At 38.5% G+C, this 12,892-nt stretch overlaps 1 protein-coding gene across 1 annotated transcript; it reads right to left on the bottom strand.

The window, feature by feature from the left end:
• LOC762372 (cytochrome P450 3A30) lies at nucleotides 1-12,892 on the bottom strand. The gene is made up of 13 exons (XM_030978235.1): nucleotides 12,746-12,892; nucleotides 11,009-11,099; nucleotides 9,210-9,262; nucleotides 8,332-8,428; nucleotides 7,660-7,776; nucleotides 6,769-6,857; nucleotides 5,908-6,056; nucleotides 5,138-5,280; nucleotides 3,973-4,164; nucleotides 2,805-3,025; nucleotides 1,598-1,735; nucleotides 973-1,135; nucleotides 1-279 (listed from the first exon to the last, which is right to left on the bottom strand). The coding sequence occupies exons 1-13, from the start codon at nucleotides 12,829-12,831 to the stop codon at nucleotides 187-189; spliced, it is 1,632 nt and encodes a 543-aa protein (XP_030834095.1). The 5' UTR covers nucleotides 12,832-12,892; the 3' UTR covers nucleotides 1-186.

The following is a 12,892-nucleotide window of genomic DNA, read 5'->3' as shown; positions in this document are numbered from 1 at the left end:
GTAGTAGTAGTAGTAGTAGTAGTAGTAGTAGTAGAAGTAGTAGTAGTAGTAGTTGTTGTAGTTGTTGTATATTACCCGTATTCTATCAAACTGAAAACAAATTTTAGTTTATTGATTTCTTATTATTTTCGATCATTTCAGGTCGACAGTTTTTCCATGCAAGCTACATTGACTGAATGGGAATCGTCAATAGGCAACTTTGTCAGTCCTGGGTACTGCCGTGAGTGTAATCCCGTTGGGCGGAGTCAGAAAACCGGTTCTGTTGAACTTTGGAGGAATCTGATTTAAAGAGAAATGAACAACAACAACAACACAAATAACAATTATTTGGAATAAAGTATAGTATGCTGCTTGAAAGTGTCGGCTTGCATGGTGATGTAGATATAGAGTAGGCTTGCGGGTGCACCATGTGAGAGAGAGAGAGAGAGAGAGGATTGAGGAGTCCTGGAAAGGACTCTGACTCGGTAATTGGACTACACTTCAGGACTACACTTGGACTTCAGGACTACACACCCCCAAGAAAGATTACCGAGTCAGAGTCCTTTTCAGGACTCCTCAATCCTCTCTCTCTTTCACATGGTGCACCCGCAAGCCTACTGTATAAATTATAGTATATTCATTCCTTTCTTATGACAAGATGACTAAATATGTATATAGATTCCTGGGTCTTAAAAAGCAACCCACGACGATAAGATGCGGCCCGCCAAAATATCATGCACCAAAAACAACAACAACAACAACAACAACAACAACAATGACAGATTTTTAATTCCTTTTATGCAATGCATTACATCCATAAATACAATTCTCGGAATTCGTTAGTCAAGTTTGTGTCTCTGATTGTGTACTGTGCATGAAAATTCATGAGGGAAAGAGATTAGCCTATATTTTTATTTTGTATTTATTATCAAATCATCTTTCACATTGTACATGGATGTTTGTTATAAGTTTGTTTGTTTTTTTTTTTTTTACCTCTGTCTGTGCGTTTGTCTCGAGCCGGTAGTTCTGGAATACGCGCACGACGGCCATCTTGGTTTCCATTAAAGCAAAACGCATCCCGATACAGTTGCGAGGACCGGCTCCGAAAGGTTGCCAAGCGAGCGGGTGTTGCTTGGCCTTGGCTTCTTTGGTGAATCTGCGATATTATTAAACGTACAAATTATTTAATAATTACCAATGAGGGATTTAGGTTAGGAATAAGAGTGCGACTGGTACGAGCACCCCCCCCCCCTCCCCCCAACCCGCTCCACGCCCATTTGTCATTAAAAACATATAAGAAGAGTACACAAAAGAAAAATGTCCACAGCTTAAACGATATCCTACCAAAAGGCACCGCCAAACCCCTTTTTGGGATGGAGAAAGCCCCCCCCCCCCCGTACAAAAAAATAGGGATGCGGCTCTACTTCTTGGTATCGTAAGAACCAATTTCGTAAAATATTGGAGTACATGTACATTAATCACAAATAACACGTACATTATTTTTTAAAAGGGTGATCGAGCTTTGTAGATTCCTTAACGAAGGTCGACATTTTTTATGGATCGAACTTTATGGCATTGGTTGCCGTCCATAATTATATGAAGCTGCTGTCGTACATACCTCTCCGGGACAAACTTCTCTGGTTCTGGCCAGTAGTCCGGGTCGCGATGGATGGTGTAGACAGGAATGAAGACTTGGGTGCCCTTCTCAATCATCAATCCATTGTGTACAAAGGTCTCGTTACACATCCTATTGGAGCTGTGAACATATTAAGATACATTTTTATTTTGTTTTATTTTTTTAACTTAAAGACGAATTAACCTCGCGACTATGAAGATTATGACATAAAGAGTAAAGCAAGGTTTAATTTGATATTCGCTCTTGGCCAAATAATATCGTCTTGCAAGTACAATAAAGAGACCCTATTTCGCCATATTTACGACGTCGTCTGCTGCCCAAGGAAGCTGCTATTTTGTCGAAATTTTCCTTCAAAACTTCCGGATTGTGAAGTATCGCATGGAGAACTGACGTAGCGCGGCGAGCGCGTTATATGCAATACACGTCAAACATGGTATACTGCCAAGTGTTTTGTTGAAATAATTCTTCCTCGAAAATCAAGGGGAAATCGTTTCATCGGTTTCCAGACCCACAAAATCACAATGAAATATTCAAGCTATGGGTAGCAGCTTTGAAGGTGGAGAAATTTATGGACAAAAAGTACAAGTACGACAGGAAAAACGATGTGATCTACAGTCATCATTTTACAGTTTACAGCAGGAAAACGTACGTACGCGATAGCGGTCGTTTCCATGCCGATGTCACAGAACCGGCCGTGCGCAAACAAAATGGCGACATTCTGAATATTCTCAGAGCCTCGAAAGACGCAAGCCGATGGATTCTAAAGAAGAGTAACGTCCTCCCTTTCGTCAAATTTACGATGTTTTATATTGTTCAGATAATTTTTTTATTGTCCTACAAACTGAAATTAAAATGTAGTTTGAGATTAATTCCCCTTTAATATTAACGCATTATATCACACAGAGTTTGTGATGCCATCTGTTCGATATGTGCCAAAACAGAGCCGACAAACACGTGACAGGAGACATAATTTCCAAACGATACTGTGTGTAAAGCGTTCTCTACCATTTGTGGCCGGATTTGTGGTATCGCGGTTCAGTCACTTGGAGGGTTAAGGCTATTAATCTCAGCCTGACTCTGTAACGTCATTTGGCAAGAAAAGTACCCATATCTTGCCAAAATTTGCCACCATATTTGCCATTTTCTACTAAAATGTAGGGCTACAACGGCCAAAAAAATGAAATCTTACACGGCAGCAGGTGGAAATATCCGCAGAGTCTCGCAGACCACCTGGTCCAGGTAGGGCATTGTGGCAACAGACTTATACCCGACACTGTCGCGAGAGGGCGTCACCCTGTCAATCTCGTCGATAAGCTTCTCCTGGGCCTCGGGATTGGTGGCCAAGGAGTAAGCGATGAACCCAAGGAGAGTGGTGGTGGTCTCGGAGCCAGCAGTAAAGAAGATCAGCCCCTAATTTTGATTTAAGTGATGAAATGAAAGAATAAATGAATCGAAAATGGCTACAGATTTAATGGGATGGATAGTAGGAGTGCCGTGGTCGAATGGTTTAAGGCGCTTGACTGGAGATGCGAAGGTCGAGAGTTCTAAGATATCTACCTGCACTTACTACTCTCCACCCAGGTGTTAAATGGGTACCTGGTAAGATGCAACCGTCATTGTTGGTCAAACAGTTTTTGAGCGTCAAGTAACGCCTGGCTGAAATGCTCCCTAGGGAGTGGAGATTGTGTACACAGTGTGTGCGGGCAAGTATTGAATCCAATGACCGGGGTAATAATATATCTGTAAAGCGCTTGAGACATCATAGATGGATTATAGTAAGAAACTTTATAAAAAAAACTTATAGTGATACATAACAACTTGCTAGTCGGCCTTCATAAAAGTGCTATTTAGAGGGAACCGGGAGTACAAGCGCATGGCCATAGAGAGGTATTGGAACATTTAAATAGGTCTATCTGTGGAAAAAAACACCATGGGAACATTGTTCTTTTAGGTGAACTTCGAAAGTTGTACAAGGCGTCAATCTGTTGATTATCTAGAAGCTTCAGTTAATAATGATAATAATGATATTTTAAAGTCAACTCCAAATTTTATTAAACCGAAAATGGAAATTCTTTTTGCCCAACTGATCGTGAGCCCGGCAGCCGCTGAGCAGCGCCAGATCGACGTTGCTCTACCCCTTATTGTTTAACGCCAAACAAGGTAGCAGCAACTCCCGTCTTTGAACGTCTTTTGGTATGACGCGGCCGGGGTTCATGAAACGTTTAGTTTTTCATATCTGAATATGCAATTTGTGCATATACTTCATCTAAGAACCATAAAATTAAAACGAACAGTTTAGGGCTTCGGGCTTCGACTCAATATCACTTTGGCGATCAATTTCCTTTTCCGCCTCTTACCTGAGCAAAGACCTCATTGTCCGTCAGAGTGGCTTTCTTGCCAAGACCCCTCGAGTGGTACTGGACATCGTGGTGCTTGTCCAGATCGGCATGAATGTCGTCATCGTCCTCCTCCTCCTCCTCGGGTTTGGATTCCTTGTCGATGTTTTCTTGCTTCTGAGCGTCAAGCAGCAATTGCAGGAAATCAACCCTCTGTGAAGATAGTTTCGTGGGTATAATATGCATAACAAACCGTTATAAAGTAATAGCGATAATATATTAAAAAAAGGGTTGTTGTATAGCGCTCATGTATGTCAGACTTGACACTCCAGGGGGTGTTTCACAAAGATCCTAATTTGAACTTATCTATAAGTTGGAATTACAAATTATGGAAAGCCATTAGCATCTTTGAAAATATTTTGTAAAAGTTATTTTTCAAGGAATAAAATGTTGATTCAAATCAATCATATTTTCTATTATCAAGGAGATTTCGTGTTCTTGATGTGTAATTTATGAAAAGTATAACAAAAAACTCTTGAATTGAATATATTTTATTTTAAGGCTACAAATGGCTCTCCATAATATTTAAGTCCAACTGAGAGTTAAGTTCGACTTAGGATCTTTGTGAAACACCCCCTGGCGCTCCACAATTATTAGGCGCTGTAGCCTATCTAGGAATCAATTCCTGCAAGGTACCAATTTTAACTCACCTGTGTCGAGTAGGGCAAATGTAAATTAATGTCTTGCCAAAGGACACCAATGCCGCAAAACTGTGCTAATTTGTTGAATTCATTTTAATGATTCGAAAATCATAACAAAGTGTTAATAAAGATAATATTTGTACTGCAAAAATAAATTTAAAAAATAAAATGACGAAAGCAGAAATACTAAATCTTTTCGTCTTGCCCTCATCGGCGTGAATCACAAGATTGAACAGAAAGCCGAAATGATCAGACAAAATAATCAATTGCTAATTTGCTGTTGTGAACTCAAGAACACTCCAAATACAATCAAACCTGCTTAGTGACCACCTGCATAAAGACCACCTGTCTACACCAAGCACAATTTTTGTTTCCCTCGAAAATGGTTTTTCATTGAAACATTTACTAAAGGAACCTGTCCACAAAGACCACTTTTCGTGTTTCGCTTGGGCGGTCGCTATAAACAAGTTTGACTGTATAATCACCTTAGAGTTGGGACCAGAGGAGCTGCTCTTTCTCAGAGCAATCGTCTTTTTGTTGACATCCCTGAAAAAGTCCAGGGTATCAGCAGGTATGAACATTGCAATCCGAAAGTAAGTCAGGACTTTCCCCAGTATTGGTATGAGAGCTTTCAAAAAGAAATGTGAAAGAAATTGTAATTATGATAATAACAATGATAACATTGCTAAATATATTACTCATTACAGATGTAGTATCGAAAATAGTATCGCTAGTGATATTCGTTTGTCTCACATATAGTCAACAAGGGATCTAAAATATCACGACGTTTGTGCGCCGCTGCAACACTTCGTCAGGTGATTAAATAGAATGTAAGCCATCGTGTTTTATAACGATAATGATGATGATAGTAATAACAATAATAATGATTTGGACTTGCCATTGGGATAAGATACTAGTATACTAATATTTTCTTCTGTTTTTCCTTTAAAACATTTTCTCTTACTCTTTGCATCATGCTGTTCCGTGATGAGTGACAGGCAATAATGTAAACAATACTTTATCGTGATCCTAAAGGACATCTAAAGTGTCGGGAACTCCAAATATATTGATGGCAACATTTCACTTAAATTGTATCATAATGTGAAAGAGGATGTCATTAAGACACATTTCTGCAAGGGTTTAAAAAAAAATGTATTCGAAGTCGAATATTGATGAAAGAATACAACATTTAGGCTTTCCTCGCACAACAGAAAACCCAGCGAGGCTCAAATAATGTTTAAAACATTGTATTTACTTCCGAGGATGAAGAGCGGGTTGGTGAGATCAAACTGGAAGGCTTTCTTAGCATTGGTTACAAAAGGGCTTTTGGGATCGGACTGTGAATCGATGTCGATACCAAAAGCACAGCTCCCAACCGTGTCCATGACGAAAGACCCAAATAGGCTGCAAAAGAAAAGAAAAATAACGAAATATTTTGAATTTCAAAACTAGAAATTACATGTCAGAGAGAAAGCACGATCAGTGTTTGGACAACTGAAAGAGACAAATTGGATGTACACATCATGTAAACACCATTTTAGGGCAACCTGGGGTGTTTCATAAAGAGTTCGTAAAGTTACGCATGACTTTACGAACGACTTGTATATGAAGTGCCAGATAGGATGCCCAAAGTTTTTTCCTGATATTTCCAATAACCTCAATTAAATTATGGCAAAAATATACTTTGCATTAAAAATGTTTGTTATGATAAGAATGTTAATGTACATCTGCACAGTTTAACTTAATAAATAATAATCAAGAATGATTGAGCATCCCATTTGACTTTTCATACACAAGTCGTTCGTAAAGTCATGCGTAACTTTACAAACAGCTTAATGAAACACCCCCTGTTTATATATACATATTTATATATACGTACACATATTTATACTATTAACATGGTAAAGTAATTGGAAGACCTGGGGAAGAACTTATTCAACGACATTATTTCATAATGTGTTAGAAATATAGTAGTTAATTATCAATATTTGTATTATTATCATTATTATCATTAATATTATTCGCGTTATTATCATTATCAATATCTATCGTAGAAGTAAAAATAGTAGTATTATTATAATTTATATCATTACAATTAAATAATTTTAGAACTTACTTTTGGAATTCAGTGTGTCCTTTCTCTTTCTGCATGATGCCGATATGCTTGACGAGACTATCTGCGCTATTGTTGACCAGATGTGACATCTGTGAATAAGTAGAGAATGAAAAAACTGTAATACTGGACTTTTTTGAGTCAGAGGGCATCAACTCTGTGTGGCTTTCAGCAGATGAATTATGGTTGATGTTAATCGTAGTTACTAGCATAATTTCACACCTTTCTTGTTCTTTCTTCTCTATCTGCAACCCATGATAGCTTTACAGTTTTCATCCTCCTCTCACCCCCCCCCCCTCTCCCTCCCGCTCTCTATCTCTATCTCTCCCTGTCTCTATCTCTCTGTCTCCCCTCCCTCCCTCTCTCTCTGTCTCTATCTTTCTCTGTCTCCTCCTCCCGCCCCCTCTCTATTTCTCTTTCCCTATCTGTCTCTCTCTCTCTGTCCCCTGTCTCTATCTCTCTGTGTCTCTATCTCTCTTTATGTCCGTTTCCTCTTTCTCGCCCTGATGATTATCACCACCACCACCATCATCATCATCATCATCATCACCTTCATTAATGTCATCATCACCATCATGATCACAACCACTATATCATCGTCATAGCATCCCCATCATCAATATCGTCGTCGTCATCATCGTTGTTGTCGTCACCACCAACACAGCCACTATCATCATCACCACCAACCATAACCATCACCACAATAATCCTCAACCATCATCCTCATTGTCACCATCATCATTATCCCCATTATCACTCCATCAACATCACCATCATCACCACCATCATTACCATTACCGTCATCATTAGCTACAGCATCATCGTGCTCGAATTTAATCCGTCAACTTTTTATTTCCACAAATCACCACGTATACAAGTTAAAGAGAGACCTACTTGTTTCATCTTTGCGCCGCTGAAGGATGGGGTTAAGACATTCCTCACTTCCTTCCATCGCTCGCCCTCCAAGAGGGAAACCATTCCTGCCAACTCCTCAGGAATCTGCGGGAAACTCTATAAACACGGACAAACAATGGTAGGGAAAGGGGTCTAAATTCTAGCTTCGCTGCTATGTCGGTTTATGTTGTCTTTTGTTTTGTCGGGATTTTCACTGGCAGAGCTTTGGGCGCTGCCTGTCAGACTAGTGAGGCGTTGCAAGAAAGTTGCGATTGATTGCAAGTTGCAAAATTTGTATAACGTTCGGCCGATGATGACTTACATTTCAATAATATACCGATATCCCCTCCTCCCCGCTCTACAGATAACTATTACTATTGTGTATGTTATGATAACTAGGATTTATGATTTTGATCAAGCTAATGTATTACGAAACTATATGTAATATTTGAAGTAGGTTTGTGGTCACACCACATATTCTTTCGACAGGGTAAGTTGGCCCTGAAAAGTAAATATGTCCTACTCATGCTCTATCTCGACGTTTCGATAGGTGGTACCGATCGTCTTCTATTGTAACCACGAACCTCTCTCAAAAGTTTTATCACGATTGAAGCCTTGAAATATTGCATGTAATATGCTTTGCTTTCTTTGAAACTCCTTTGCAATACTTACGACTCTGTTGTGGAAACTATTGAAGCTCTTGACCAGCAGATGACGCAACATTTCGGGGTCGCCAACAACTAGGACCGGGTCCCTGAATGAATACGTCCTGTAACAAACAAGAAGACGTACACCTATTAAATCCCTTGCACACAAGGCGTTATTTCTCTTGCGTCAAATGCTTGCCCTAATCACCTCTGCTAAGGAAATGAGCTTATGCACGGGTAAAAATTCAACGCAGTTTTAGAATATTTCAAGTTCAATTCATTTGTGTGCAATAGCACTCTCACTTAGTGCGTCAAAACTGCATCAGTCGTTGACGCAGTGCTACGTCAGCATATATTTAATGACGCCCCATGAGCAACGGGCAATTCCTGCTTAGAGACCGTTTGGATATATCTTATGGCGCACTTTTGACTTCTTTTTAATTCACGTAAAAGATCTATACACCACTTATAATGAGGTTAGAGCTATATAGCAGAGCCATTTGATGAGAAGAGTTTAGCCAACCAGTTTAGACTTGGGCACAACGTGGCGAATACTGCTTCGTTGGGCAAACACACACAAAAAAACAAGAGTATACGCCATGTTGTGACCAAGTAAAACCAAGTTGGCCAAACTCTGTGTATAGATGGCTCTGAGCTACAGCACACGAAGCTGCCCTAATTCTTTATACCCCCCCCCCCCCAACCCCGCCCAACTGCTTACTCTTTATAAAAAAAAATCGTGTACTATAATACATCATGTATATCTACCAGACTGTCTCTAGCTCATATTCGTGATTTCGCTTTATATATATGAATGATTTATCATTCTTATTTCGTGTTTTTCAGGCTTGTTTAGTGATTGCATTTCGTTTACTGTCACTATGCTTGTCCGCTTGTACTTACCCGTAGACTTTTCCATATTTCTTATTCCACTCCACGAAATTTTCTGGAATTTTCTGTTGACAAATGAAACAAGTAAAATATATTTAATGATGCAACATGAACAAGACCTACTTGACGCCAGCCCCAACCCCCTCCACCTCCCTTTCCTTCACGGGAGGCGTTTCACAAAGCCTATTTTCAATGACAAATGACAAAATCAGTGACAAATCTGCTGTTAACCAATCAGAAGCAAGGATTTCAGTAGCTTATAACAAAAAGTGTCATTTGTCACTGATGACAAGTTTTGTGAAACACCCCCCTTCCCTGTTGTTCCTGCACCAACAAAAGGAAAGTGCAAACATGACAACGCTCGAGATAGATGATGACCCATACGCTTGAAATGACACAGCAATACAACCATGTATTTGTCTTAGTTATCGAAAGCGGACTAACTTTAGTCCATGGTTTAATCCACCCACTAAGTATGGAATGCCAAGTGTCCATATTTCTATATTTTTGAGTAATCTAAGTAATCTGTCACTTAATTAAAATAAAATGTAATTACATAATTAATAAACTACAATATAACTATGATATAATTATTTTATCATGGTAATTTAGGGACATATCAAATTATTCAAAATATATTCATATGGACACTTGGCATTCCATACTTAGTCAATAGATTTAACCATGGACTAAAGTTAGTCCGCTTTTGAGAATGCCACCCTATATGTATAACCCAATATTTAATCATTGTATATCGAATTTGGAGGAGAGTTCTCGCGGTCAGCTGGAGAGACAGGAGAACAAAATTAATGAGTGGGTCGGGAAAATTCGTCGTCGAAGCCCAATGGTTACTCCATCTCTGACATCACTATGTACTCGAAATGATGTCATTTCTTTGGAAATGAAGTGCTATCACTGATCAATATTCGATCATTATTGCTGAGACTTTACGTTACGCACCGAGCCACAAGTTGTCTAAGTAAGGGTGTTGAGAAGTGGTATGCGGGTGGTTTAATAAACACCTGGCTGGAAATGAGAAAGTCATGGGGTCGAGCCCATGTGCGCCAAAAGTGTTCTCACAGAAGATAATAATTTTCTTTTGCCATTTTACACCTCGATCTCTCACCTCTTTTTGTCATTGTCTACTCTTTGTATTATGACCGTGTTCTTCTATCTTTGTCGTGTAAAGTATTGTCTTGTCCCTTCCTCGTCTCTGTTGGCATCCCCCTTTTTCTTTCCCCTATTTTGTAGTTCCTTTTGTAGTTACAGATTAGTTAATTTAATTACTCATTATTCCTAAGTTTCATTTGAGGTGTTCACACTTGTACAAGCATTGCTTTTTAGTGGACCCCTCTGTTTCCAACATGTATTTCTTAAATTTGTTTTAAATGCTTATAATTGATTTGTAATGTTTTGTTGGAAACATGAATAAATTTGAAAACTTGAAATCTTGAAAAAGAATGCCCTGCCGACTCATTAAATATGAAAAATTTACATTCTAGTCATTTTGTGTGTTAAAACAAATGTCACAGTGACGTTTCCGATTCAGCCAATTTGAAGTGCCCTTGGGTATAGTGATTATAAGACTCAAAGATTTATAACTCTCTTATTTTTTTTATTTCGATTTCATTCAAACTTTCCCCACTCTGCTTATCTGATTTTCCTGCCTTCTTAGACGACGAAGGACCGGTAGCACAAGTAACAAAAGGAAATTCGCAAAAAAAAAGTATGGCGCTGGAAAAGAAGGGAAAAGAGCGTTTTACTAGCAATTATCCAAAGATCAGAAATGTATCAATCATTGTCAAATTTACCGATGTAAAGAGAGGATTGCCAATAATCGGTAGAGAGGGCTCGTAAGGCACACCACGCCGCCACCAGTAAGTACGACTCCAGCATTCATATCTAGGCAAAGATAAAGTGAAAAAAAAATTAAAAAATGATAGCTATACATACGAAGCCTGTTGCACATATTCTGGATGTATGGTTGCGCCAAAGCCGGGTTTGGGTGTGTGAGTATGGGTTTGTACATGTGTGGGTGCTAGTTGGGGCTTTTACAGATGCATATCAATCAGACATGATTATTTACGTCTGAAAAACGACCAAATATTACACGGGTTGAATTTGTCTGGATCGATCTGGAAAGTTGTGAATTTCGGAAAAAATAAAAATAAAAGGGGTCATTTCTACATTAACTAATGAAATCTGAAGGGGGGTCTCAACATGGCACATTCATGCAAAGTGCACTCACAAAGCATATACCTCCCCCTCCCCCCTACATTTAGTAAGTCGCGTATGGCTGGAAATATACAAGACATCTAGCTTCATGAAAAAATGACCTGCCAATGAACATCTTCCCATTAAATTCAGCCCTTCTATATGACAGTAATCTTTACAATGCTGAGGTTTGGAAGTTCACTATAATCACTATGGTTATATCCTAAACGCCTGTAATAATACACGGCACTTTCAATGAAATTCCATGCAAAATGCTTAAAGGTAATGAAATTTGTGGGAACATTTTGAAAATTGAATGGATAGCAATTTTTTACCATTTTTTGTATAATGTGGATGCCGCTGTGGATGTAATATAAGCACAAGAAAATGTAGCCCCTAAAACCCTTCTGCTTTCGAGAAATTGAATAAACAAAAATTTACCGGTGCTCCCGTAATGGTAGCTGCGACCATGAAATTCTCAGGATATGAACTTCTGATATATAATTTCCAAACGGGAATAGCTAATCGGTCGTTTGTAGTCAGGAAAAGATTGTTTTAAAGCTAAATGTTATCACTTTAGACTCGATTTTAACCGCGACAACGATCACTGAATATTGTTAAATCGCATATGCTTCCAATATGTTCATTTGAACCAAATTCATGACCCCATACCAAAATTTGGAATGGATATCTCCGTTTGATCTGTTTCAAGGAGGAGAGGAGATTTAGAAGTGCAAAGAACTTCACAAAGTTTGATGACCTTTCACGCAATCTTCTTGCTATTTCAGAAAGTAATGCACGACCGCCACTGTGTCAGCACTCAGGAGGGTCAAAGGTATTAAGATCATTATCATAAACATATTTATTGATAGAATGTAAATATTGCACCAAGGTATATGAAGTGGCGACACAAACTACCTTCTTCAAACAAATATTATTTCAGCTTTTGAAATTCATTTAGTTGTGAACACTCCCCCCCCCCCCCCCACGACAAAACACAGACATACACACACACACATATACACATATATACATATATAAATATAGATATATAATATTAATTATAAATACAATTTTCTAATGGATTCATAATTAACATAAATAGACATATATATATATATATATATATATATATATATATATATATATTATATATATATATATATATTATATATACATGTCAAATTATCAATTATGAAATCTATTAGAGAAGATTTATGGTGACTCTTCCTTCTTAAAACTGAAACAGTTTCATGGAACTGTGGAGGAAGTTCTGAGCAGTGCGTAACACTATCTCTCTGAAAAGACAGATATATTAAATATATGATACTTACGCTACGTACAGGACGCTGAACCCCAGGGTGATCATGGATAGAAGCCATGTCAACGACATCGAGATTCCCATTAACTCGACCTCCATTTCGAGTTCAGTTTGGACCCGGTTGCTTGTAAATTGACGATTAAAGACCCTCAGCTCTTTC

The sequence above is a fragment of the Strongylocentrotus purpuratus genome, unplaced genomic scaffold, assembly GCF_000002235.5.
Source record: "Strongylocentrotus purpuratus isolate Spur 01 unplaced genomic scaffold, Spur_5.0 spur5_scaffold_1, whole genome shotgun sequence".
Taxonomy (NCBI): domain Eukaryota; kingdom Metazoa; phylum Echinodermata; class Echinoidea; order Camarodonta; family Strongylocentrotidae; genus Strongylocentrotus; species Strongylocentrotus purpuratus.
Note: the sequence above shows the minus strand (reverse complement) of the source record. Positions and strands in the feature narration are given on the sequence as shown.

Coding starts and splice junctions, on each gene's coding strand:
- LOC762372 (XM_030978235.1), bottom strand. CDS start 12,831: ATGGAGGTCGAGTTAATGGGAATCTCGATGTCGTTGACATGGCTTCTA. Junction 11,100..12,745: donor TTCAGCGTCCTGTACGTAGC/GTAAGTATCATA, acceptor ATCTTTGCCTAG/ATATGAATGCTGGAGTCGTA. Junction 9,263..11,008: donor GCAATCCTCTCTTTACATCG/GTAAATTTGACA, acceptor ATTTGTCAACAG/AAAATTCCAGAAAATTTCGT.